This window comes from Lissotriton vulgaris, chromosome 5 (genome assembly GCF_964263255.1).
Source record: "Lissotriton vulgaris chromosome 5, aLisVul1.2, whole genome shotgun sequence".
Lineage (NCBI taxonomy): Eukaryota > Metazoa > Chordata > Amphibia > Caudata > Salamandridae > Lissotriton > Lissotriton vulgaris.
This window is the reverse complement of record NC_141693.1, coordinates 1,519,286,076-1,519,314,037: the sequence shown is the minus strand read 5'-3', so window position 1 is coordinate 1,519,314,037 and position 27,962 is coordinate 1,519,286,076. Positions and strand designations below refer to the sequence as shown.

The window sequence follows — 27,962 nt, the reverse complement described above, 5'->3', positions numbered from 1 at the left end:
TGATGGACGGCTGCGACAGAGTCACCCTGCACAAAGGACCCACCAGCAAACACAAGATTTTTACAAAACATATAAAAAGTTTTATTAAATAGTCACTCAATACATTTATATCCTCTTAAATAAAACATTATTTAAAATACAGCACATTATCTTTGTAAAACTATTTGCAATTTAATATATAAAAACAAACCGTCAAAAATAAGTTTCCTTTTCAAGGGTTGGCACAAAATGAATTTCCCATCAAGAGAGATTTTTACTCTATATATAAAAGGCCAAATGTTAAAAAAAATTCTTTAAGGGCACAAGACCAGCTTGTGCATATACAATACTAAGTGAGTCATGCATGTGCAAGAAATGCCTTGGGGAGGGGACAGGTCAGGCGAACTGGGTGGGGTGTAACATGTACGGAGAATGAGTGAGTGTGAAATGGTTGGGTAACACAGAGGGTGATGAAAGGATGGTGGAAAGAAAGTGGGAGACGTGGGTGGGTCAGTGGACGGGATATGAGGAGAAATGGGATAATGCATGAATGGTTGGATGGCTCCGGGTCGATAAATAGATGAATGGACAAAATAAATGTGTGGCTAGATGACAGAAGAGTTTGTTGTTGGGCTCAGTGAAGGCCTCTTGAGTGGAAGGCCCAGTGGATGAACAGCTGGGTGGATTGTGATAGACAACACAAAGAGGTTGGCTGGATAATTGGGGGGAGGAATGGGTTGTTGGGTGGTCAGCCATGGGAGATGGTATTTGAGGGAAGTAACACAATACCGCTAATGGTGAAACTGTTGTGTTGAGTGTGGTATGAGGCTGGCTGGAGACTCAGGCATGGGTTAGTCAAGTGCTGGAGAGATTGAGTTAGAGGTTAGTCGTGAAACCCCATTATTGTGCCTTGTCCGTGCATCTCAAGCTCAATGTAGTTAGTTATTCTTGGAAGCACGAAACATTCCTCTACAACAAGGGGACCTCACCGGGCATTCCAATGAAACATTTTGATAAAACATGGCATTCCAATATGCCTGTAAGTCGTGATGCAGCATTCACGTCACTCTTATCTCCCACTCCTTCTTTTGTTCCTGCTTATGTTTCTCTCCCACTAATGCTGAGAAAGAAGGGATGTCTCACCTTTGTCTGTGCATTCACAGTTCTCAGCAACATGATCAACTCTTCCAACAGTGCTAAGGGGAACTAACACTTATTTTCCTGCAGCAAGTCCTATAAAGACTGTGCCAGTTTCGAGATTCCTACGGTTAATACTCGTCCTATGCCGCATGCCCTGCTGAAAAACCAGAAAGACTCATATTTGATATATATACCACTGTAGCACGGAGTTATTCTTGCAGATCGTAAGGAAGTATGAATTATTGTAAAAAGTTCAGCAACTTAAAGTTATTCTTTCACAACGGTGTGTATAGGCAGCACTTCCTGGAGCTGCAGTTTGGAAATTAGTGGTCCCAGGACGGCTTGTACATATTTTCCTTTAAAAGGTGGTGGCATGAAGGGGCTTCACGTGAACACCACTAAAGCAGAAGATACCACTGATTCAGGTAAGTTGGGGAGGTGGGGGCAAAACCACTGTGGTTCTGTCCCTTCTGATGGGGAAGAAGGCACAGGAACCATTAACTCTTATTGTGAAGAACCCATGATAGTACTGAGACATCTTGGAAGCTAGCCCATGGCAGCACTGGCACATCTGTGGAGGAACCCACAGTACCACTGGCTGTTTTGCAAGAGGGGACCACAGAGCTGCTGACCATTCTGATAGAGAGGACGACACTAGCACTGACCCTCTAAAGGAGAGGACCCATGCTACTACGGTGCCACTGACCCTTCTGATAGAGAGGACCCACAGAACCACTGACTCTTATGACAGAGAAGATATACTGTACCCCTGACCTTCTGATAGAGAGGACCCAAGGTACCACTGACCCTTCTGATGGAGAGGACACAGGTAACACCAACCCTTATGACAGAGAGGATCTGCTATACCACTGATCCTTCTGATATTGAGGACTTGCTGTACCACTGACCCGTCTGATGTAGAAGATCCATGGTACTGATGCCAATTACAACATGTCTGTAAAAACTTCTTTGTCAATAGGTTGGCACTGGTGTCTGTGGGCGCCCTACTCATCTTCTCCATCTGAAAAGTGAGTGTTGGTGGAGAGGATATTCAGCAAAATAGGGCTCAGCCTGTGTGTGTCACATCTCAACTAGACCAGCGCTATGGGCAGTAGTTAAGGAAACTTGGGGGACCTGCATGCAAAGTACATGGAAGGAGCCCCCATGATCCGTACCCAGTCAGGAGCTATCAGGCCAGGAGCACAGTGCCAGAGAAGCCCCCTGGAGCTCTGGGCCCCCCCGCACTTCGGGGGCTAATGTTACACCACTGGTTAGGGGTGACCAGGGGTTGGGAGGGGTCGCTCTTACCTGGCACCCTCTCTCAGCAAAACAGTGTATGTTAACGGGGCCCTCTTCAAAGACAAGCAATAAAAGTGTACTCCACAGCCCTAGTATGAATTCTTGATATCAGGAAGATGCTGTGAAGAAGGTTCATTCCCGCCAGGGTGACTTTCTCAAGATCAAGGGGACTTCCTTTGTCTGCTCCGCTAGGCAAGAAGAGCAGCCATTAGTTGCTGGTATCTCTGGCCCCGTAATGTAAACTCGTACCTCCTCCTCTTCCCTGGGCCCCTGAAATCATTTTTGCTTTTTTCATTTAATTTTCTAGTCATGCAAATGTATTTTCCCCAATTTTACATTTCCTGCACTATCCACCATCCTTTGTGACTCAACAGTCTGCACAGTAAGATGTTTCTAGTTCTGCTTTTTTTTTGCACATTCCTTTCTGTAGTTTCCACTCTGTGCGTACACCCCAAAAAAGTGCAATTTATTTCACCCACTATCTTCGGCCTCCATGCAGCCAGTCACCAATCCTCTGAAAATCTATGTCAACAGGATAACCCACCAGGGGTGCTTACACGCAGTGAAGTCTGTGGGCCTCGACTTCTGTGGGACATTTGCAACTCAGTACTCCAAAACAGCACAGCGTACGCAGTCAGTGTACTAGAACCCATATCCCAGGATGTTCAGGCACGTGCAGCCACCCTGTGGTCCGTGATTGGCCAGTACAGTCCCCGAGTTCTCCATACCAGTTCCACACATCCAGCCGCGTGGTCCGTGATTTCCCAGAAAAGTGCAATATACGCAGCCTGTCTGCAGCTGTCGATGAAGGAGGACGGTTGGTCACGCGCACGTTTTCCCAGAGTGCTCCGCTCACTGCGGGCGCGCGCCATGTAGTGGGCCCGCGCCTTGTAGTGTGACAGGCAGATGGCTGAAACAGGACCGACTTGGCAGCTACAGCAAGCTCTGGAATTCTAGCGCATTGCCTGGGCAAGTCTCTCCTCGCTGAAACACCAGGGTGACATTTTTTCTCCGGGTGAGGAGATATAAATAGCAAACAGTTCAGATGGAGCTGCACTGCGCCTGGGGAACAGGAAGTCCTTGGGCCCAGAAGCGCGCAGTCCCAGGGTGCAGGTCAGTGGCCGGACAGTCATTTGGAGGGATGCTTCTGAAGAGGACCAGTCAGGCCTGGGACTGGGGCAGAGTGGTCTCTCCCATGGAAACGAGGCGAGGCTCCTGCCCTCGAACTGGCTCTCAGCTCCCCCTCGTGGTGGTTCGCCCAAAGACACACATTTCTGGCACCCCCTAAAATGCGTATGGGGTTGGGAGGGTGTCAAAGCCATGGCAGGTTGGTCTGAAAGGGTCCTTCCCACTCAGTATCCTCAAAGTGCAGTTCTCATCTGGAAGGAGTGGTTGCCATGCGACCCTCATTCTTCTGAACACGAGCCTGAGATGGCAGCTGCAAGAAAGGAACGATACAGCGAGTTAGAGCACTTTCTGCATGACTAGGCACTTCGTATGTCAACACACAAACACCACAACACACACATGCACTGTGCGCACACAAACATGTGAAGCAAAGAAGAGGGTTGTAAGCAGAGCGGAAAGTCCTTGCATTCGAGGGCTGTGGGGACGGTCACAGAAGCTGAAGACGTCCTCTGATGTCCGGGGAGGGATACAGGCAGGGCCGGACTGAAAATACCGGGCACCGGGCAATCCCCCGGGAGGCTGGAAGGGGTGGGGGCCGTTTTCTTTTTACAGGGGTCCGGTTTTGTTACTGGGGTCGCCGATTTTCGAAAATTGGACCTCAGTAACAAAATCAGAAAAAAAGTCCTGCTTCAAGTTCCAGGCCTGTGGCAGCATGGGTTCGAAGCAGGAATCCGACCCTGGAGTGTCCAAATGATAAACACACTCAGTATAAATAATATGTATTTGTGGGTGAGGAGAAGCGCACTTGGTGACATGTGAGGGTCAGAGGGAGGAGCCATGCATGAGGGGCAGACGCAGTTTGGGATCCAGAAGGAGGCCTCTTGGAAGAGACTGAGGCGCCGAACACCGAGCCGCTGCGGAGTCTACTGTGACCCAGGCACACTAACTAGGAAATGGCACTGAGCGAGAGGTACTGAGGGCTGGCACTGAGCGACTCACTTCAGACACACGTACACCACGATCCCTTACTCTGGCTGAGAACTGATCGGATGATGTAACATTTGACTGCACTACGGCTGGCCTAAACGCACTCATCGACTCGTCTTCTAATGCAATGCCACTGATTTTCCACACAATTAATTGCCGGCCAGCATGCATCATATACATTTAAAATAAAATGTGCCTTTATTTCACAGTCTGGACAGCAAAGTGCACGCGATCTCAATCTTCATAAAAGATAAGACCTTCGCCCTGCTCCAGCCCCCCTCCCCACACACGTCCAGGCTAGGCTGAGTTATGGTTGTCTTTGGGTGGCATATAATTTGTGGGTTGAGAGCTGACAAAAACTCAATTGCTAGAGCTTAATTCTGCAGTAGAAACTTTTCAAAAAGTACAGTTGAAAAAGAAAACGGACTCCATTAAACTCGCCGTTCATATACATTTTTCCAATTAGCATAAGCAGTGCATTTTAAATAATGTTGAAACTGGACACATACATTTTCATTTATTTTTATATGTTGTTTTTCTTAATTTTATGTTTAACAAATTGCTCATTGCTACACAACAAATATCAACAATGGAACAATTCAACCATGCTGATTGCCTCATCAGTGATAATATCTTTATTCAAATATTTATTTTACTGATTGGATCGCTATCACAACTCCCTTAACTGCCTTGTACTAATAGTTACTCAAAACTCTTGAAGCGCTTATGCCAATAAAATTACAACCGAGAAAAAATAATAGTCTAAGCCTGAGTACTTGACGATTTCTCTGGCTGTAACAATATGCACTCATTGCCTCTGTTATATTCCTGCAGTCACATTCTGGAATGAGGCGGGTGGTGACTGGACCCGGGTCTCACACACAGTGTGAGGTCTGAGGTGGTGGGTAGCAGGGCAGCCTTGTTTTAGCAGCAAGGGACCGATCCCTGTAGTCTCTAAAGTAAGGCAGCCTGGACTCACTCTCTGTGCAACATTCAGCACTGAAGAGCACCGTCCGGTCGCCCCCAGTCCGGCCCAATGAGGACACGCTGGCACTGGCGCTCATCCTGGCAGTTAGGCAATGAGGGGTACTTGTCCCCGGGAGTTGTGCTGTAAATGGGATAAGGTGGCGAAGGATAGGCCAGTACGGCTGCCACCTTACCCAGGGAATAATACCGGCACTTTCTAATGTTGGAAGATTCTCCAAAAGCCTTGACATGATAAACAGGACTCTATACAAATAGTTCGTATTCCTTTTTTACACTGACTCTCTGCCTTTTATTACTTTATCAGTCACGGATCATCAAAGCAGCTCCTCCACACATTTTAAAGTGCTTTTACTCCTATGTTTGCTGTTTTAAATGTGCACTGATAAGAGGGAAAATTGCCAACTTTTGGTGATTCGTGTGCTGAGACATTAAAATTGTAATCAGCCAGATTTAAAAACAGCCATGTACCAACTCTATAGTCTAGTTCTGGTTGCTGTATCTGGGGCCAGATTTGCTTAAACTGACTGGGTTGCATAGATATGGCGTTTGCGTGCACCGGGGAGGGCTGACTAAATCAAACTGGGAAAAGGCTGCTAGATGGGACTTGGTGGCTAGGATGGTTGTGTTGAGGGTTAAACAGTTTAGAATGCACTGGGCAGGGTCACACTAGTTCTGGAGGATACGAATGAGCTGGAAAGAAATTCAGCTGGCTGGAATGGCTCTGATGGAGGTAAGGGGGTTAGAGTGCATTGAGCAGGGGTCGATCTGCTGGAAGTGTTCAGGGTTCCAACACACTGGGCTGGCCCTGGCTGTTTCTGATCCGGTCAAGGGAGTTAGGATGCACTGAGTGGGTCAGGCTACTTCTGATTGGCTGTTAAAGGCGTTAAACTTGACAATATTGTCTGGTAAGTGCTCCTCATTGCCCAAAAGGTGAGTAATTTGTGATATTTAACTCTCAATATGGACTTCATTGCTTATTTCTACTGGGGAGAAAGTGCCACTCATTTTGCCACATATTAGGCAGTAGAATGTCACTCACAAGTACACTAAAGCCATGGAAATCTCACACATAAGCAATCTGAAAATGTGGCTGCTATGCTATAAATTCAGCGTTTAGGCTAGTGTGTGGCTATGAATGATCAGATCAATTAGATCATCTTCTGAGCAGCTGCAGTGCCTGTCTGCCCTCTGTTACTACAAACTGCAGTCATGCAGTCTGTCTCTGGTTAGTGCTCTTCCATTTCTGGTACTATGCAGCAGTTTTAACATCTTCTTAGAGTTTCTTGTTGCTCAAATGGGTGTAATATCTGATATTTATACTTTTCCCTCATCTTCATTGCTTTATTATTGCTTCAGAGAAAGTGTCACTCATAGTCATTGAATGCCACTTATAATTACACTGAATTTATGAAAATGTCACACATAGCAATCTGAAACCTTGGCAGCTATGCAGAGTGCAGTGTGCACTCCTGCCTCTACTCTGCGGAGAAAAAGCACTACTGATACTGGTGAGGTGACCTCACTCACGAATGACAGTGGTGCTTTTTACCTGCACAGATATACAGAGGTGCTGTGGTGCAGTAGTTGGATTGAATTTAGTAGTATGTGTCCCTCATACACACACTTCTAAATTCAACCCAAGATTCCATACCAGTCCATGCAGCTACTGCACTGTGTGTGCACAGGGACAAGGTGCCATGCAGCCGGTGCGTGCAGGCTGTGGTCCGCGTACACTTACTTTTGGTGCCACACCCACTGTCTACCACCACCACCCCTCGTGACCAGGCAGGCACTGAGGCACCTGACCTGCCTTAATTGTTGGCATAATGACTGGATAACCTGGTGCTCTTTAAGGTCATCATGTACTATTTACTGTGCTTTAAAAGTTAATACAATTAAATTTGTAATTACAAATTTGCTGTAAAATGCACCATTTTGATCTGCCTTTTTCCAAACTTTTCTTGGGGGAGAACCACCCCAAAGCCCCTAGTAGTGGTCGGGCTCACTCGCCACACGCCGTATGGGGGCTGCTCTGGAATAATTTGCCAGGGCTGCTTTCAGTTCTCAGTCCGGCCCTGGATACAGGAGGCGGTGGAGTCCTCTGGTGTCGGGGGGGAGGGGGGGGGGGGGGGGGGGAGAGGGGGGGAGGGGGGGAGGGGGGAGGAGCTGGAGGCCTTCGATACCCTTCTGGACCAGAATCAAGAGGTAATGGAAGGATTGCGTAACTGGGGCAGACACAAGATCTTTAGTGGTTTGGGTGTTGCCACTGGATTCATTCTCAATCACAGACTCGCTCGTCCCTCCCCCTCCATTGCCACAAATGGACTGGCTCATTCAGAAGCTCATAACTTACCTCATTACTCCACCATCTCCAGCTGGAAACTGTCTGGCGTATTCAAAGGCCTAAGGGGAAGAAAGGAGCACAGGCATTCAGTCTGCAGCTTTCCCCAAGCAGAGAAGAAGCACTGAACCAAAAGGTCTCTGCCTGACAGTGATTCGCGCCCAGGGGCTCAATAATCCCAAAAAAGGCCTCGAGAAGGCCCATCAGCCTCCATCTTCAACTTGCCACCCCGTCCTTGCTACCTTCTCCTCTATCTCCCTTTTATCTCTGTGCTACCTCGTTCTTTCTACCTTCATCTGCACTCCCTTCCTCGGTGCTGCAGTCTCCAGCTCAACCCTGTACATTGCCTTTCACATCTTTTACCCTCTCGCGCCTACCTGCCCTCTTCTTGATCCTTTCCTCTCTCCATTCCACACTGCCCCCATTTACATTGTCCTCTCCCTGTGTCCGACCCACCTCGACCTCCATATCTATAGCCTATGGCCACAGCCTTAGTTTCCACCTCGACTCCCATGCTCGTATTTCACTTTGACTCCGTGTCTCTGTCTCCTACTGATCAGCTTCTCTTTCCCTTCCGCTTCCCCCTCTCCAATCAAGACTGCATTTCCACACCTGGTCCTTTATTTGACCTTCTAGCCCAGTGTCTCCATTTCGCCTCACTGCATACATGCCCCCCCTCCACACCTCTGTCTCCAGCCAGCATACACTTCCATTTACCCTCCTTGCTTCCACCTTCCTTCCAGTTTCATCTTTGGCCCGTGGCCTCCTTCTCCCCGCCACATCTGTTTCTTTTTCTCAACTCTCCTCCTTTGTCTCCACCATCCCCATCTCTCCATGTCTCCACCCACCTCTCGCTCTCATGCTCCCCCGTAGCTACATGGTCTGTTCCCCTTTCTGTTTTTGTGCCTGTTTGTCTCCATCTGCCTCTGTCATTATCTCCCCGTCAAGATCTCGGCCGCTACCTCCAGCTCTCCACTCCGCCTGTTCCTGTCCGGTATTCATTTACATCCTCCTCTCTATTTCCACCTCTCTTCTTTCATCCTTCCCTTGGTGTATAGCACTTCAGCTCGATGTTACTCAACTAACTCCATAACCCTCGGGGTCCACTTCTGTAGTTTTCCTTGCTATCTCCACCTTCTCTTCCATCTGCCTCCTTCTCACCTCAACCTCCACCCAGCCTTTCAATCTCCCTTTCCATCCCTCTTCTTTCATCGTCCCCCCTTTCTACACTACCCTGCATCTCTGTCTTCATCTCGTCTTTTCAGTCCTCCATTAGCTCCATTTCCACACCTGGTCCTTTATTTGAGCTTCTAGCCCAGTGTCTCCATTTCGCCTCGCTGCATACATGCCCCCTCCACACCTCTGTCTCCAGCCAGCATACACTTCCATTTACCCTCCTTGCTTCCACCTTCCTTCCAGTTTCATCTTTGGCCCCTGGCCTCCTCCCCGCCACATCTGTTTCTTTTTCTCTACTCTCCTCCTCTGTCTCCACCATCACCATCTCTCCATGTCTCCACCCACCTCTCGCTCTCATGCTCCCCCGTAGCTGCCATGGCCTGTTACTCAACTAACTCCATAACCCTTCGGGGTCCACTTCTATAGTTTTCCTTGCTATCTCCATCTGCTTCCTTCTCAACTCAACCTCCACCCAGCCTTTCACTCTCGCTCTCTATCCCTCTTCTTCCATCGTCCCCCCTTTCTGCGCTACCCTTCATCTCTGTCTTCATCTCGTCTTTTTTCTCCTCCATTTGCTCCATTTCCACGCCTGTTGCCTACATCTCTGTCTATTCCACCTAGATATCTCCAAGTACCAGCTCCCTATACAATTCCGCAAACATAAACACTATATATGAGTAAATGTTCTCACCTCTCCTCCTGATGCTCTGTTCTGAAGGCCGTTCTCTGTAGCTCTCGCCTTAAAATCTGTTTGGAAAAGAATACAATATTATATTTTCTGCCATTCAAGTCTTAAAAGTCCTCAGCAGATGCTTCACCCCCACAAGAAGAGCACGTTTTATGCCAACATACATTAATACAGAAAATCAGAAACAGATCTAAAGACCTGCCACACATAAATCAATAAATAACCAAATGCTTCTAAAGACTAGCAATCCAGGGTTTCCAGTCACAGAAATCCCAACATCATATGGAAAACCAACTGGTTCAATTTTACATTAATGGGGAAACTGGTACCACTGAAGTCAGTACTAAAGGATAGAACCCAGGCACACGGAAAAAAACAACTGGGCAATGAACTGAGATCTGCAAATATAGCAATCATGGGGAAACAGGATACAGCCTAAGTCAGCACCATTTGGTACCCGGGCACACAGATCTGCACTGCACTGTTCTATACAGGGTACTGGATAGAAAATGAAACGCCCAGTATGGGCAGCAGCACATTTAGGGCGGGTCGGCTTGGGACCTCTTAGAGGAAAATTAAAACATTCTATGACTCTAATGGCCACATCCGGCTTCTGCACGCACTGGCCCAACTAGTTCCAGGATGTGACGTAGCAGTGGCCAAGAGCACCTGGGAGGCACCTGAGTTAACACTCATGACAGGATCAGTGTGTACCTTTGTTCAGATCCTCTGCTACCACTGAACCCGGCTCACAAACGTGTCCTCTACCACCCACCCAGACCATTTATGTAAATGCATTCGAGAGTTTTCACTCAGTTAATCAATTTGATTTCCTGATGGAGGTTTTACATGGGCTAGAGGTAGTGTCGTGGTGTCTCCTTTCGTGTTATTTGTTGGTACTATTGCTCCCTCAGATGCTATTTATGAAGAAGAACAAAGATCTATTCCTGATTTTCCATTGATGTGGATGGGGTGTTTGTCACAGGGCAGGTGACTCTACACTGTCGTGTGGGGGGTGTTTGTCACAGGGCAGGTGAATCTACGCTGTTGTGCAGGGTGTTTGTCACAGGGCAGGTCACTCTACGCTGTTGTGCGGGCTGTTTGTCACAGGGCAGGTCACTCTACGCTGTTGTGCGGGGTGTTTGTCACAGGGCAGGTCACTCTACGCTGTTGTGTAGGTGACTGATGTGGTCAATGGAGTAGGAGTGGTGAGTCAGCGTCAGTGTGTTCTGTTTTGATGGTGGGTCATGGGAGTCCCGAAAGGGTGCTTTTGGGTGGTTTTGGGAAGTTGATACAATTTTGTACACAAGTGGTTTTGTGTTCACAGGATGGTGCAATCCAGTGTGATTTTCGGTCGTTGTGTTATGCTGCTATTAGTACTGGTGCCAGAAAGGGGTTTCTCCAACTCGTGGTTTATGTGTTTCATGTGTGGAAAGTAAAAATGTAACTCAGAACTACCCTATAAAATTCAAGCAGTGTCGCCTTTGTCTTTAGGGGGGGGGCAAGGAACTCTGCAAATAGGCATGCCTTCAACCTCTAAAGTTTCAGTCTACAGGTCCAGGACACAATGACTCCAATAATCTGTGGGGAAGAGACACACACAGTCTAACAATCATGTGGAAACAAGGCGCATCAAGAGGCATCAGTAAAATATGCCCAGGCCCACCACTCCTTCCAACAGCCTCTAAGTGAGCACATAGAAACTAGAGTCACTCTAAGCCATTGGTATAATGAATATTGCAATGTAAAATCTAGCATGCATGGGGAAATGGCATACCCCAGAGCCAGCACCATCAAGTTGTCAAGTACTCATATCCCAACAGGCTTTGAAAGCCAATGTGTTCCATTAAGAAGTAGTAACTGGGTGACTCCCAATCCAGCACTATATGATGCGTAGACACATATAACTTAATGACCTGTAAAGAACACGCAAACACTGTCTTAACATGCATGTGAAATCCAGATACACATTAGCTAGCACATCAGAAGCCATGACACAGATCATTGCGACCTGCAAATACCAGACGGAGATCATTTGAAATGCAGGTGACAATCCGATACTTCCAAAGCGAACACAACCTGCAAGGAGCAGATATGTATAGCAGACCAATCACTGGCAAAGCCTTTGAAGCCACTAAAACGGTGCTTCTGAGAGGCACACCAAAAATCTGCAGAGAAAAGCGATGAGTGTTATATTTGACAATCTACGAGTATGTGGATCATTGCGAGTTGGGATCTTCCAGCTCTCAGTGTGGGGCACAGTGGTGTTTCCCAGTCACAAGGGTGGGGATTGTCTTAGTGCATCACTTCCACAGCCGCAGCCACTGGGGCGAGGCTTATTTTGGTGTATCAGATTTCCAACCCTAGAGGTAATGGTTGCTGGGGTGTATCAAAGTCACTGGGGTGTGGTTGGTTATGCTGTATCTATGCCCCAGAGAGAACATGCTGCTAAATTATTTTCCGGTTTTTGCTTTCCTGCCAAAAGTTTCTGCAGTGGTAGGATATAACTTTTCAAATTAGCTACACCTTAATATGAAAAACCTGCAATAACAGGAGAGGCCCTTCTTAAACTCCTCCCGAGACATTATTCTCTTCTTTAAAGATATGTTTCACATCTGAAGTGGAAATGCCTCTGCTCACAAGAGAACATGTTTCAACTCACATCAAAAGGCGCTTTACGAATATGCCTTGCCTAGTCACTCACCAGATGACATGGTGCCACATGCCTCGACTCACAAATTTCCCATTAATTTCAAACCCATCTCCCGACTACCAATCCTGACAAATCTGAATGAAGAAATAGCCCAGTAACAACCTGCAGATAAGGTTCTGTTGGAGAGCAGACAGCCAAAGACATCCTGAGACTCCTGCAGGCAGATGATTTGAGCATATGGAGGTCTGACTTAGTCAGCAGGCTTTAACAAGGTGGACCACAGGAAACTCATGGAGAAAAGGGATGGAGTACTTGACTTCCACGGGTCAGGTCAAACTTGGCTTGCATCTCTTTTTGGAAGAGCACACACAACAAGAATGGGTGGTATCTGGTTTTAATCCCAACTCCTGAAACGCGGGGCACCACAAGGTTTGTCAGTGTCGATTATGCTCCACAATGATATGTGACCATTGGCATTGGGTATCTATTGGTGTTATTTGCTCCAGCTCCCATTTCCTGTCCAAGTGTAAAAACACTGGCTTTCAGATGAATAGGGATTGCATAGAGTTGTAGAGAGCAGGAGGGGACCCTCAGTGGTGCATGACTGCCTTCTGGACATTGTGTAAAAGGAGAAAGTAGTCTTCGGCTGAATTGGGATAAGCGATAGATCCTGCATTTGGGCGTAGGTGTCCCAGCAGCAGCATCAATCAGATGTCCAGCCTTTTTAGAGTAAACTTAACGGGCAGCACCAGCACTGGAACATCCACGTGTATTGTCACTACATGCTCTTTAGGATAGTGTAAAACAAATATAACTATCAATTTAGGCTAGCCAAAAAATCGTGCCATTCTTGGATGTCAAACACAAGGAAATTCTCCCACAAGGGATCATACCGTCCAGATTGTACTACGCCAAGTCCATATGCATTGGCCTACTGTACATGAAAGATCCCAAAAAATACTGCCGCTACTTTGATTATTGGCTTTTAGAGATGTACACTTGTCAAGTCAATGTTCATTAAATTACATTTGTCAAAAGCACAAATAGTAACAGAGAAAAACATTTGGTAGTGCCAAAGTATGGAATGCCTTGTCGGAAATAGTTTAACAGAAACAAGATCACGTTCTGTCTCGAAATGATTTAGAAACAGTATCTTTTATAAAGGCCTATTAACTTTGGAAATGATCTGCGACTGTACACCTCTTTGCCTTGAAGCAATACCTGTGCCTTAAAGCAGCCATTTGGATCCACTATGGAAGGTATACAAATCTCGATTGACATCAGAGGACAGGCCTGACCTGATGACACACCCTAGGACTTGCCTCTCCTCGCCAGGGGCAGCTTCTCTCACTAATCAGATAATGGCAACAGTGTCTCTCAACAATTACACAGTGGAGGCAGCCACTTTCAACACCACAACAGTTAACAACTACTCACGAGAGTCAGGCATATGAGGCAGCATTAACATAGTAACATACCTGGTTTTGATGCCTGTAGTAGAAAAGTCCACTCAGTGCCAGAAGGAGTCCCACAATGCATGGCACCACCAGGTAAACATGGGCTCGCCCAATAGAATCTTCGTCTTCTGGAATCGGAGGCTTGTCTGGTCCTGGGCCATAGAGAGGGAGTAGGTTAGAGTCAGGGTGTGGGCCAGAAGAACTTTCCCCTCTTTCATCAGACTGCTGGCTCCCTTCCCCTCTACCCTGAAACACACCAGGGGCTGCAGGCCTCAGCGGAGGATGCTGAATGCCCACAACAGTCTCTGGCCTCGGCGTTGCCTTGATGGACTCTGTCGTATGAAGCACGGTGCTGAACCTGCTAGACTTGGGAGTGTCCAACACTTCACTACCCTGCTTGTCGGTTACAGACATGAGGATCTGCACACTTCCCATGGTACTTTCCGTGAAGGATGGCCTGTGAGGGGCAGAATTTTCACTCACAAACGTGCTTGCCTTTGTACTATCAAAGGTCCTTTCCTTGGAAGGTAATTGATTGGAGGAAGTTTCTTCAGTTACAGAAACGGAGGTCTCTGTGCTGACGAGGCTGTTCAGAGGACCAGATATTCTATGCGGGTCATCTTCATCCATTACTAGCATAGTGGCAGTGATGGGAAGGCCATGTTTCTTCCCAGTTGATCTTTCCTGATGCAAGTCTTTGGTTACAGGTGTTGGGACCACTATGTTGTCTATGACTTTGTCCTCAGTTGATGGTCGCAGAGGGACAACCTCTACGTGTACAGACACAGAGTCCTCTATGGTGACGGTGGCCGTGTATTCAGTGGATAACGGGTGAAGTGAAGTGCCTTCACTCACATACATGGGGGACTCTGAGCTGCCAATGGTCTTGTCATCAGTGGATTGTGGCTGATGGACAGCCTCTTCAGTGTATGTTGCGTGGGCCTCTGTGCTGACAGTGGCCCTTTCCTCGGTAGATGGTTGATGAAAGAGAACCTCTTCACTCACCGACACAGGAGCCTCCGAGCTGAAAATAGTCCTGTCCACTGTAGATGACTGGTGAGGTGCTGCCTCCTCACTCACTGACACAGGGACCTCTGTGCTGTCAGAGCTCCAGTCCTCTGTTGACGCCTGATCAGTGATAGTCTCTTCAGTAACAGGACTTCTAGGCCTCGCATTAGACTCAAAGAAGGTGGTGGGGGACCCAGATATGAAGTCTCCAGGCTGGGCATGAAGCAGACGACCATGTTCGTTACCAAGAGCTGAAGAGGAGTCCTCAGTGGCTTGGGATCCGTGGTCCTCCTGGACCTTCTTGTTTGACCCGGATGCTGACTGGTGATCTGCGGCAAGTGTAGAACCTGTGTAAATCTCTGCGCTCAGGAGCCCAGGCCTGTGAGCTTCCAACACGGATACATGTTTAGGTTCCGCCGTGGATGCCAACATAACAACTGTGGGCGTCCTAAGAGTCTCAAGGACATCAGGGGCCTTCAGGCTCTCGGGGGTACCAGGGATGTTCTGCGTAGTTCGGGCTACCCTGATCCCTCCCTCTTTGCTGACTGTAGACAAGTGAAGGGTGGGTATCTTCTCCTTCATACCTGTAGGGTCCCTGCTATGCTCCTGTGGTGAGCCGGGTTTCACAGGCACGAGGAGAGAGCCAGTGGGTCCAGGCGAGGGGCAGCTGCAGGTGCACTGAGCAGGACCTGAAACAATCAGACAAAAAACCATGGAGTTACTTGCCTCATAGCGCAGAAAAAGGAACAGGCATGCAGTATTGTCATGAAGGGAAAACAGGAAGCCAGAGGAAGATGTAATGTACCTTGGCTAATGGCTTACACTGCTAAGGGAAGGTAACAGGCTTTGTTAGCCAGAATGGAGACAATGTTCAGCCGGCGCAGAAAGATAGAGAAAGAGGCAGATGGACAATAAGAGTGACCGGGTGAGGGAGAGGAAAGAGGAGATTAAAAGAGAAAGTGAGAGATGATAGAGACAGAAGAAGACATGCATGCTGCTACTGTCTAAGCACCAGCATTGGCTAATTATACATTATCATCCCGCCCTTAGAACTTCACTGGGTTATTTTTTAAGACCCTACATGTCTGGTGGCAGCAATGCAACCCCAAGGATCTACTAGCACAAAGAAGCAGGCCTCATTGACCCAAAGAACGTGTCACATTCTGGGAGGAAGTCAGGACTTTATGCCAGCCTAGAGAGAGCCTACTGGGCACGCAGGCCAGATTTATGTCTTTCTAATGAGAAAATCAGCCCTCCTAAGTATCTGAATGTGCCACTCACAGTGGTACTCCAATACATGTGAAAGTAATGCCAAATAGTTTTCAGAGCCCATGGTGAGTGGGATCCTCGATAGATGAGGTTTCTCCAGACTTGTAGAGGTGCCCATCGGTATGTGATCAGGAACATAGACATAGGACCCCACACCTGTTGAGGTTCCCACGGACATGTGAAGGTGCCCCTGGACAAGTGATCAGGATCCTGGACATGCAATAGTGATGCCACACCAATGAAGGTGCCCACAGCCATGTGAGGGTGCATCTGAACCTGGGCCATGGGCAAGCTGGGACCGGCCCAGAATGAACCCACTTGCCCAAATGAGACTGGGTGTGTTACTTGTGAGTCAGACTTTAGGTGGAGCAGAGAAGAGCAGCATTTAGAGAGAGAATTAGCTCTCACCTGGGGTGGTGATAGCTTCAGGCTCTTCTTCATCATCGAGGTCCGCGCATGTGTCGTACGGGTCAGCGCATTCCACGGGCTTTTTGTCCAAGAGCTCCTTAGTGAGAATAAAGACATCCTTCACGATCATTAGCATGTCCCTGGGAGACATTGAGTACGTTCGGGAACATCTCTGGAAAGACAAAAAGGTCAATAGTCACCAAAGTGAATTTAGAGAACAGGTAAGAGAGCACATAATCTTGTAGAAGCACAACAACCCAGCTGTCAGGTGTGCATACTGCCTCGCATAAGAACAGACAAGCAGAGAGATTCACAAACCATTACGCAAGTGCAACAGAGCGAGGTTTGAAAAAACAGCACAAAAATGTTTCATTGGCTATGAATATTTTGCGACCAGGTTAGTGTGTAGGGACGAGATTGGGACTGCCACTTTGAGAAAGTCTGTCAATGATTTATTTATTGTTAGCATAAATAAACCACAGCAAATCAAACTGGATAATACAATATTAAATATAGAACCATTAAAAGATCCTCGAAAACAAATGGCGGCGCTCTGCAAAATTCTAGTACTCGCTCTCTCCTTTCTCACCCAGAATCTCGGCTGCTCACCTTTGGGTCTATTGTCGAGCGTTCATCTCTTCGAAGGCATTGCTCTGAAAGAAGACTGTCGTATAATTTTTTCAGCTCGATGGAGTGGTTAAAGTTGGTGGAGCTCAACGTATAGCTTTCCGTCTGTCTCTTCAAAATCCTTCCCACCCAGGGAATGGCTCGAAGAACATAACATGCCTTCTGCTGGTCATCTGTGTGCTGAGGTAAAAAGGAGCAATCAACTGCATGCTTTACGTTTCTCAACATGACAAGTCCATCCTTAATAACTTGAAGCCTCACGAAGACACCAAACACTCTTAACTGCAAGATCAGACCACTCTCAGGAAGAAGAGATCACCCAACTCTGCAGTCAACAATATGTCTGCCATGGGAAACATCCTTAACAACGAAGTTTTTATAACAACTTACCTGAACAACGAATCCTGAACCACGACTTTCGTTAACCACAACTTTCCTAATCCACGAGTCTCTCCCCTCCGCTCCTTTTGACCTAACATGATCTTCGCCCCCTTTATCCTGCCAGCTAGGTAATGCCTGGCAGGTATGTGCCAAGATATTTCCCATGAATCATCCCATGAACTTTGGGCTTCGGGGTCATGTAGTGGCTATGTGTGGTTACGGAATTCGTGGTTTAGGCAGTAGTTGTTTAATCATGTATTCATCTGCCATTCATCAGCACAAAAGCACACTCAATATTAAGAAACCAACCTCTAAATGACAAAACCCCCCTCAATATCAAAATGTTGATCATATTAGCACTATCCCACACTCAACAAGAGGAGACCAAATGCAACAACACAACAACCCCCTCAACATTCCTCAAAAAGACATGAGCACTCTCAAAAACAAATGCTTCCTGCATAACACCATTCCACCATCAACAACAGGACTAGACCACTCTTAAGAAGACGCGAACAGCCTTTTTCTGGAGAGTCTGCACTCAACAAAACAAGTCTGCCTTCAACAACAGGAGACCATGCACAACAAGAACTGACAAACATCACAAACTAGACTACCTTCAACAACACAACTCTGCTCTCATCAACAACAGATCACACATAACGAGAAGACACCACCTTCAACAGCAAAATACTTTTTTTTTCATAAGACAGCAAATACACAGCTTAAAATAACCTTAACAGTAACAGAACACAGGCAACAACTCAAAGATACCCTCAAAACAAGAATGGGCCACTTTTAAGAGAAAATCAATCTAAAAATGATAATATGAAGAGCATCCTCCACAACAAAGACCAGTCTCAGCCATATAAAGCCCACCACCTGCACAGGAAGAGGCAAGGCATCAAATGATGAGTCCACTCATACTTACATAAGACATGACCATCCCTAAACATCACAAAAACCCGCAACAAATGGGGGAACACCTCACACTCAAGGTGAGGTAGACCCACATTACTCACAGCAGTGCAAGCCTGGCCTGTTCACAGAACTGAAGAACAAACAAAACACACAAGATGATGAACGGAATGTTGCACAATGGCAAAACATTCACCCCCAGTCACAGATCTGGGTTTAATCCATCGTTATTTTGCTCACCAAGCCACCCCAGTTCAGACATGGCCATATGCTCACTAAGCCACTGGAGTCAAGCTATCCTGGCTGAAGACGGCTGATAGCCAGAAACCGGTCCTAGGATGCTTGATTCCTGTCCAGGGAAGACATGGCAGTTTGGGTTGGACTGTTCCCATGAGGCACAGGGTCAAAACTGATTTGCATATGGCCATGTCTGAACTGGGGTGGCTTGGTGAGCAAAATAATGATGGATTAAACCCAGACCTGTGACTGGGGGTGAATGTTTTGCCATTGTGCAACATTCCGTCCATCATCTTGTGTGTTTCACAGAACTGAAGAATACACACAGGCACACTGTATCAGGGGCGGGTATAATGTGAACCAACCTGGTGGTCTCATAGGACTCCATAGTGCACTACACCAGGCAATTCCTACATGTCACTACCAGACCCATCCTCTTAATTAATCTAAGACCCAGCGTCCAATCAGAAACCTAGAAGTCACTTACCATGTTTGGCAAATCCACAAAATTGAAGGTGACATTGCAGGGGGTCTGCATCTGGTTGCCAATCTGGAAGGGAACCAAAGAGACATGTTACTCTCATCCTCCGCAGCGAAATGTGATCGCTCGGTTGCTGGGGGCCGAAAGCAGAGGGTTTGGTCAAACCAGATGAAAATGTAGCTATCTCAGAGTTCGTCAGCAGCACAAATCAAACTTAAAACTCGAATGTGTCATTAAATATAATGGTATAGTTAAATCAGTTACTTTTTAAAGTGATATTAAAAATAACTGTGAAAATGGTGATAAAAATGGTAGCGCTGTTGAACAGTAGAATGTACAGCAGGAGATATGAGTTCCATTCACCCCATACTGTCTTTGAATGCTGCTTCCCCGCTGTGCCCAGTATCCCTCCTCTTCTTCAGCAGACAGCACCGCTCCTGCCTCTGGAGATAGCCAGCAGACTCCCTGTCCCCCTGGATACAGCCCGGAACCCTGGCGCATCTTCCCCTGCGCTGTGCACATTCCCTGATGCCTCAAGTGGACTCAGCGCTCCCACGGCGCCTCTGGTCACCTCAGCTTACCAGGTGCATCGCTTGTGGCTCCTCGGGGGACCTCCCATCTGCATGCGGACAGAGCCGAGGCCACAAGCCGCCTCCCAGGTACAAGTACCTGCACTTCATTCATTTGAGAGGTTGAAAACCAGCACTTCATGACAGGGCATGGAAATGACTTTAAAGGGCGAGGGCCTGCACTTCATTCATTTGAGAATTTGAGTACAAGCACTTCTCAGCAGGGCAACATTTTAAAGGGCGAGGGCCTTCACTTCTAAGAAGGAGTGAGGTACTCGGTGTGAGAGTACCCGCACGTTAATGTTTCTGTTTCATACATTATTAAACTGAAGTAGCCCTGTGACGCCAGACAGCACTCACCAGATCCTCCATGAAGGCCAGGTGCTTGGGGGTGATGATATTCCCACAGTTACTTCCAGATGCGGAGAGAACAAAGTTCAGAATACACGTGATAAGGAGGAGTGCGCGAAGCCCCATCTGCACCTGTGGAGAAAAAGCACACATAACCCTTAGTCTGCTGCTTGGAACAAGAGAATTGTGTCATTTCCTGCACCCAGTGTCTGCATCCCTGCTCGCTTGACACTCCCTGCACCAAGTCTCCTTCTGCCCACCCTAAACACCGACATTCTTCTGCACAGCAGGTCAGACCGCTATGAACACCCACGCTCCCGGCACACCAGCCCTCAGGTACCTGCAGCCTCACATATCCCTTCCCTGGAGCCCGCCAGAACATTCTAAGCGGCTACCGCACCACGTGACCGCCTGAGTGGCGGGAACCCAGCCCCGGCTTGTAGTTAACAGACGTATTTGTACACCGAGGGGCGTGGGGAAGGCTGCTTCTCCCCTGGGGCCTAGCTCAGGCATTCGGGCACTTAACCCTCAAAGCGCACTGAATCTCAGCAGCTCCGCCTACGGTACACCCGGGGCGAGGCACTGACGGGTCACAGTGCCTGGCGAGACTGGCATACACCCACCCTGGTGCAGGGCCAGCAGGCGTATCACTGTATGTCGGCAGAATGCCATCACGCTCATCACTGTGCCTTGGCACGGCTCGTTCCTGCATACTGGCACAGGGCCTGGCAGATCCACTGGGCGCACACTGCTATAAGACAGGACAGTGCACCATTAAACCATGCATGGCACAGTACCAGCCTGGCATAGTGCCAGTATGTGCTTCAGAGAAACTTGCAACAAAATCATCCGGCAAACAATGGAACACTACCAACACATCAGTACATCTCACTATCTGGCAGAAACCCTCTAGAACACCTTGGCACACTACAATCCAACAAGCATAAAGCGGTGTAAGTGCGTGTTATCTGTGTCGTGTTATCTGTGTCGCTCTTTGATTTTGCATCATTCAGTTGACACAGCAAAAGTGAAATCAAGTAGGTGATATGATCACTGACTGATGAAAGGCTTAGAGGACATGGAGAGGGTGCTAGAGGGGCAGGGGCTGAGTCAGCCCTTGAGCTTTCACTGATGAAGTAAGATGAGCTTGGAGGGAGCAGACCGTTCTTAGCCTCACCTTGAGGGTTGACAAAAACAAGGACTAGATTTACCAAATGAACACTGCTGTCACTGCAGGAAAACACTGGGTGAAGTGTGCAACTGAGGAAGGGCATTGAAACAAACAGGAGCGCAGTATAATATAGTGCCCGCGGGTCGCAAAGAAAGAACAATCTTTAACGCTAGGACAGTTCTCACAAACAATGAAATAAAAATAATACAACAGGAAAGTAAAAATAACTAAGGAAATACAATGGGGAAAGTCAGGGGAGGGGGCTAGAATGCGATATCTAGAAGTGCCAGGGCTTATGTTAGTTTGGGGTGTCCTGACTTGGTGAATGTGGAGTTACTGTGCCACAGAAAGTCCACCCCGTTTTAGACTGTCCCTGTGGCCTTCTGTCTCTGACGTAGTTCTCCTCGATGCGCCCTCGCATTCTTATATTCCTGCTCTCAGCTCTGGTCTCATTGTCTTCACCTGTCATGGCCTCCATGCTGGTTTAACCGGTTTCTTGTTTTCCGCGATGATGTCAGAATATTTATTTTTCCTCCTTCCAGTTCTGTGTTTGTAGACACTTTCCTCGGTTCCCTTGAAGCAGTCTGCCCATCTTAATCCTTTCTCTTTTTTGCTGCACACACGCTGACCCTGCCCAGTCTTCCCACAACCACTCAGTAGACCCCCCTGGACGTCCTTCTTTCTGACACAGTCCCCTCTCTAGGTTAATATCTTGATCTCTAGACTGAGGCAGCCAAACCAAATCTTCAGGACTTCGACCCCACCAGACATTTCTCTCAGTTGTTTCTTTCTTGAAGCAGATACTTTAATTAAAATGAGATATGTACAGAGGACCAGCGTGCTGCCTTCCAACAGGAGGATCGGATAAAATCCGGGCAGTCCCACCTAACGCGTGTGAATACTAGACCAGGATTTCATGGGCTGGGGTGTGAACCGTGGTGTGTGCTGCTGTCGGTGTATTATTACCAAGCGGCCGCCAGGTCCGTTGTGTGCTCTATGAACACTGATTGAGACTTCCTCGGTCATTCGGACTCCCTCGCTTACAGCACATGACCCCGGACCACCCCCCCCCCGCAGTTCTGACACTTTCTCCACACGTTTCTGTGTTGTACTCCACAATACTTTGTTGGTGTCGTTTAGTAAAAGTACCTGTGTTTGTTACTGTGTTTGTTAACTGGAAGAATGGCGCGTGTTGGTTCTTGTTGTAGATTGATATAGCGTGAACTCGACCCGAAGGTTTCGGAGCGCTTTACATGAGCGAGCACCAGATAGGTTACGCAAGGACACATTCATTTTTGTTAGGCACGGGGAGATTACGTGATTTGCCCCAAATTACACCATGTTGAGCAGAAAACGAGGCTCGAACCTTGTTCCCCAGCTTCAAAGTGGACAGCTCTGGCCGTTATGCCACATCATCTGATACCTTCACTCTGTATTCCGCCTCTTACCACTTAGAGCCTAGCGGCCTGCTTTGCATATTTCTCGTTGCTAAGCACAGATATGGCGTTGTGGACAGGCCACGCGCTAACCTCGCGCCCACGACATGTGGAAACGAGATCGAGCCGAACCCTAACCCACCTGACGACATGTGACTCTGAAAATATGTGACCTGATCTCCTACCCTCTGGTAAAGTCGCTCGAGTCCCATTTGGCCATGTTTGCGTGTATTAAAACGGAAAAATAATTAAATAAACTATGAGTCCAAGCTCATATGCCCAGAAACCCTCGGGCTGCCTCGGGTGTTTACGGTGACACCTCCCTCCACGCTTCCCAGTGCCTGTGTGCCTCGCGCCCGCTTTCACTTTCACAGTTGTCCAGAGAGGGCGCTGCTGGCTTGGGATGTTCACTGCTCTGGCGCGACGCTAGCAGGCCACGGGGGGGGGGGGATATTTCAGTCCATTTGATGCTAAAAGAGGCAGCGCATGAAGTGAGGCGGTAACCACCGGGTTCGTGTGTCTAAATCAGACAGGCCTTGTGTCGGCTGCCCTCGGTTTTATATTTGCCCTGCAGCTCTGCCCTATCATAGGATTTTAAAAGCAGGGTTAATAACCCTTTCCTACAGCTTTCTATCGGGTTCTTTTTAAGGCCAGGCTTATTACTACACCGCTATGTTTAATTCAACTCTGTGCATTACGTACGGCCATGTATCTTGCTGCTCTATTACAGCACAGCCAACCTTGCATGTTACAGCACATCCATGCGTTCTTCATTTCTGTATATTACAACACAACCTTAAACGCAGAGTGCAGCTCTGTACTATATACCACAACAATGCTCCCTGCAGCTCTGTATATTGCTCAGAAACACAGGCTTGTGTCATGCATAATGGTCTTTGCAGTAATACGGAAGGGTGGTTATGTTGTATTATTGAGAATTATGCAGTTCTCAATAATACAACATAACCACCCTTCCGTATTACTGCAAAGACCATTATGCATGACACAAGCCTGTATGTTACAACACAGCCACCTATGTATACTGCGGCTCGGTATATTGCACAGATACACGCATAATGCGGTTCTCTCTATTGCATCATAACCATTCTTCTGTATTACAACAAAGGCCATTATGCATGACACTAACCTACGTGTTACAGCACAGCCTCCCATGCATACTGCCGTTCTGTATATTACACATACACACGCATTATGCAGTGCTGTATATTACAACACCACCCTTCGGTATGTATGCATGACACTAACTTACGTGTTACAGCACAGCCTCCCATGCATACTGCATCTCTGCATATTACTGCGCAACCTTAGACACTGAAGTTGGTTTATTAGGATACTAGTATACCGCAACTCTCCATAGTAAGGCATCCGTGTTTTGCAATAGATCTGTATGCCTCAGCACAGCCACGCACACTGCAGTGCTGTGCATTACAGCGCACCTACGCATAAGACAGCTCTGTAAAATGTAGCTAAGTGATGCAAAGGCCCTGTGCCCCCCAACCACTTAAAGCATAGCCTTCCATGCATATTTACAGCTTTGGCATCACTGCGCAGTCATCCACACTACAGATCACAGAACTGTCCATGACAGAAAGCGAGTGGTATAGCATCATGAGATGTTATTTCCCGCCAAAAAATAGGAAAATATACTAATGAGTGAAACGCCAAAGCATGAAGCAATATAGTACGGCAAAAAGCTTCATATCACAGTGGGAAGTGGTACAGCATAGCAACAGCTAGCACATCACCACATCCAGCGACATATCACATGTGGTATATCATAGCAGCGCAAGGTATATGACAGAACGCTACTTAAAAGAGCTTTGTGTGTGTGTGCCACTGCAGCAAGTGACATATCCAAAGAAAACATACTTTAGCACATTAACACTCCCTACATTGTAGGAAACAACCCTATGCCATAGTACCAAGCTGTATATTTAAGATGTGTACACGTTTGACTACATTTATTACACAAAAGCAGTGGTTTCTATTTGGAATGTATTGAATTGGAGGCCTAGTCTCATTCAAATTCCCTTAAAATGTGTACACGTTTGACTACAATTATTAAACAATCTGTTTGGAATTTATTAAATTGGAGGCCTAGTCTCAGTCAAATTTCCTTGCCACTAACTAATTAGTCTCTAAGCATGACAGTGCATTTCAATAATGACAAGCCAACCCATACTGCTAACATGTACTATTTGTTGAATCAGTCCCCTCTTGTGAGGGGTAAACATCTCTGAAGATGTGTATTCCAATTTGGGCCCATTGTTTGCAGAACCATGCAGGCAGAAGCTTCAAAAACCCCTACATTTTACAAAAGGCATTTTTAACAAAGCTAATTGCGTGGGGTGGCCAAGACTTCTTCAACTACATGACGAAAAAAATTCAGCTCTTTTAACAACAGCTAATCAAACAGTATAGTCCAGTATTTCTTTAATTGTTTTCAATAAATATGTACCAGTTGAAAAAGCACATTTTTATTTATTTAGTTAGGTGTTTTATAACGTAATCTTGCAATAACCTTCATTCAAAGTGCACACAGAGAAGCAAGTAATTTAAAAGATAAACAATGGGTGACATGTCGAAGGGATTAGCTGAGGTCATTGTTGACGTTACCAAGACACTTGGTCTTCTGTGCTGTGCTTTATTGAGGGCTACACTTCCTCGGAGGCATTGTTGGTCCATAATATACAATCATCCATTGTGTATCCTGTGCACATTCCAGCAACAAGCGAGACATCACAACAAGCAGCACATCACAGGAAAAAGTGTGCGCCATACAGCAAGTGACACGAGACGGTTTCAAGCGATATGTAACAGAAATTAGCTGTTTTTGACATCATACAGTCGTATATCAGAGCAACAAGCAGCGTGCAATAGCAGCAAGCAGCATGCAACAGCAAGGTGTGATGTATTACAGCCGTAAGCACTATATCACAGAAAGAAGTGTACATCACAAGTATCAGCAGTGGATATCAAAGACACAAGTATCCTTCACAAGCATGAGCAGTGCATATCAGAGAAAAAAGAGTAAATCACAAGCATGAGCAGTGCATATCACAGAAACAAGGATCCATAACAAGCATGAGCAGTACACATCACAGAAACAAGTGTGCATCACAAGCATGAGCAGTACATATCACAGAAACAAGTATCCATCACAGGCATGAGCAGTGCATATCACAGAAACAAGTGTGCATCACAAGCATGAGCAGTGCATATCACAGAAACAAGGATCCATAACAAGCATGAGCAGTACACATCACAGAAACAAGTGTGCATCACAAGCATGAGCAGTGCATATCACAGAAACAAGTATCCATCACAGGCATGAGCAGTGCATATCACAGAAACAAGTGTGCATCACAAGCATGAGCAGTGCATATCACAGAAACAAGTATCCATCACAGGCATGAGCAGTGCATATCACAGAAACAAGTATCCACCACAGGCATGAGCAGTGCATATCACTGAAACAAGTGTGCATCACAAGCATGAGCAGTACATATCACAGAAACAAGTATCCATCACAGGCACGAGCAGTGCATATCACAGAAAAAAAGTGTAAATCACAAGCATGAGTAGTGCATATCACAGAAACAAGTATCCATCACAAGCATGAGCAGTGGATATCACAGAAACAAGTGTGTATCACAAGCATGAGCAGTACATATCACAGAAACAAGTATCCGTCACAAGCATGAGCAGTGCATATCACAGAAACAAGTGTGCATCACAAGCATGAGCAGTGCATATCACAGAAACAAGTATCCATCACAAGCATGAGCAGTGCATATCACTGAAACAAGTGTGCATCACAGGCATGAGCAGTGCATATCACAGAAACAAGTATCCATCACAAGCATGAGCAGTGCATATCACTGAAACAAGTGTGCATCACAGGCATGAGCAGTGCATATCACAGAAACAAGTATCCATCACAGGCATGAGCAGTGCATATCACAGAAACAAGTATCCACCACAGGCATGAGCAGTGCATATCACAGAAACAAATGTGCATCACAAGCATGAGCAGTGCATATCAGAGAAACAAGTGTGCATCACAAGCATGAGCAGTGGCTATCACAGGAACAAGTGTGTGCATCACAAGCACGAGCAGTGCATATCACAGGAGAAAGTGCTAGGTTTCAATAACAAGTGATGTAACGCAGAAAAGAGCAGCAGACAGTACAGTGTGATATACCTGAAAATACTGTTATATTACAGAAAAGAGCCGTGCATCAGAAAAGCCAGTAGTACGAAAATCATAGGAGCGGAGCTATATATCAAGGCAAAAAGAAAAGAAGAGGCCAGGCAATCACAGGAACATCCGCTGCATTATAACTAAAGGTGGTGGTATATCACCGAAGAGCAATGTCTATCAATAACCAACACTACCGTGTTACAACACAGCTCATGGTATTACAACATATATCTATATCATACAGCGCAGATTATGATATTATTACATCACAGGTCTGCGCGCCATAGCAACACATATCCCTTTCAGCATGAATCCCTATACTATAGTATAGTGCATATCCCGAGTATTACAGCAAAGACCATTATATCACTGTATCACACCACAGATCTATGCACTAAAAGGCGGCACCGATCCTCGTATTACAGCACAGCTGCACAGGGCGCAGGTTATGGCATTAGTGCATCTCTGCACAATACCCCACATTACAGCACAGACCTCAAGAGCACTTCGGATTTCTTTACTTGATGCACAGATCACGGCTTTGCAGCGCAGACGCGAAGGGCACGTCCTACTGCCCTGCCCCGCGCAGCCCCTCCGGACTCACCTTTGGGGGGCTCCGCCGCCGGTCCCGGGTGCTTTGGTCCATGATGAGAGTGTGCGGGGGTCCGGGTTTCCGAGGGTCCGAGCAGTAGGTTTACTTGTGGCTCCGGGGTGCTGGGGCTGCGGCACAGTCCTTCCTTATGTTGGGGTTTCCGGGTGTGGGCGCTAAGGTCGGTTCCTGCAGAGCTCAGGGGTTAACAGTGGGTCCCGGGTGCTCTGGGTGAGTTCTGCTTGTTGCAAAGTTCCGGAGGGTCTCACTGTCGTGAGCTCAGGGGGTCCTGGTTTCCTTGGAGGGGCTCTGGTGAGTTCTGGGGATCGGGCTGCAGTGACTGCACTGAGATCGGAGCTCCGCGCTCCGCCTTATAAACTCTCAGCTCGGGCATGTGCTTTCCGGGAAACGGGCTGCAGCCCGCCCCTCGCTCTTTCTCGCGCCTCCTTTAAGTTTC

At 47.2% G+C, this 27,962-nt stretch overlaps 1 protein-coding gene across 1 annotated transcript; it reads right to left on the bottom strand.

Moving 5' to 3' along the window:
* Positions 1–57: 57 nt before the first annotated feature.
* Positions 58–27,852, bottom strand: CSF1 (colony stimulating factor 1). Its single transcript, XM_086923585.1, has 9 exons — positions 27,521–27,852; positions 20,094–20,216; positions 19,171–19,233; positions 17,130–17,327; positions 16,521–16,692; positions 13,857–15,532; positions 9,729–9,784; positions 7,874–7,923; positions 58–3,856 (listed from the first exon to the last, which is right to left on the bottom strand). Exons 1-8 carry the CDS (start codon positions 27,560–27,562, stop codon positions 7,878–7,880), a joined length of 2,376 nt encoding a protein of 791 aa, XP_086779711.1. The 5' UTR covers positions 27,563–27,852; the 3' UTR covers positions 58–3,856; positions 7,874–7,877.
* Positions 27,853–27,962: the final 110 nt, after the last annotated feature.

Coding starts and splice junctions, on each gene's coding strand:
- CSF1 (XM_086923585.1), bottom strand. CDS start 27,562: ATGGACCAAAGCACCCGGGACCGGCGGCGGAGCCCCCCAAAG. Junction 16,693..17,129: donor GCTCGACAATAGACCCAAAG/GTGAGCAGCCGA, acceptor TTGTCTTTCCAG/AGATGTTCCCGAACGTACTC. Junction 15,533..16,520: donor TGAAGCTATCACCACCCCAG/GTGAGAGCTAAT, acceptor TGATTGTTTCAG/GTCCTGCTCAGTGCACCTGC.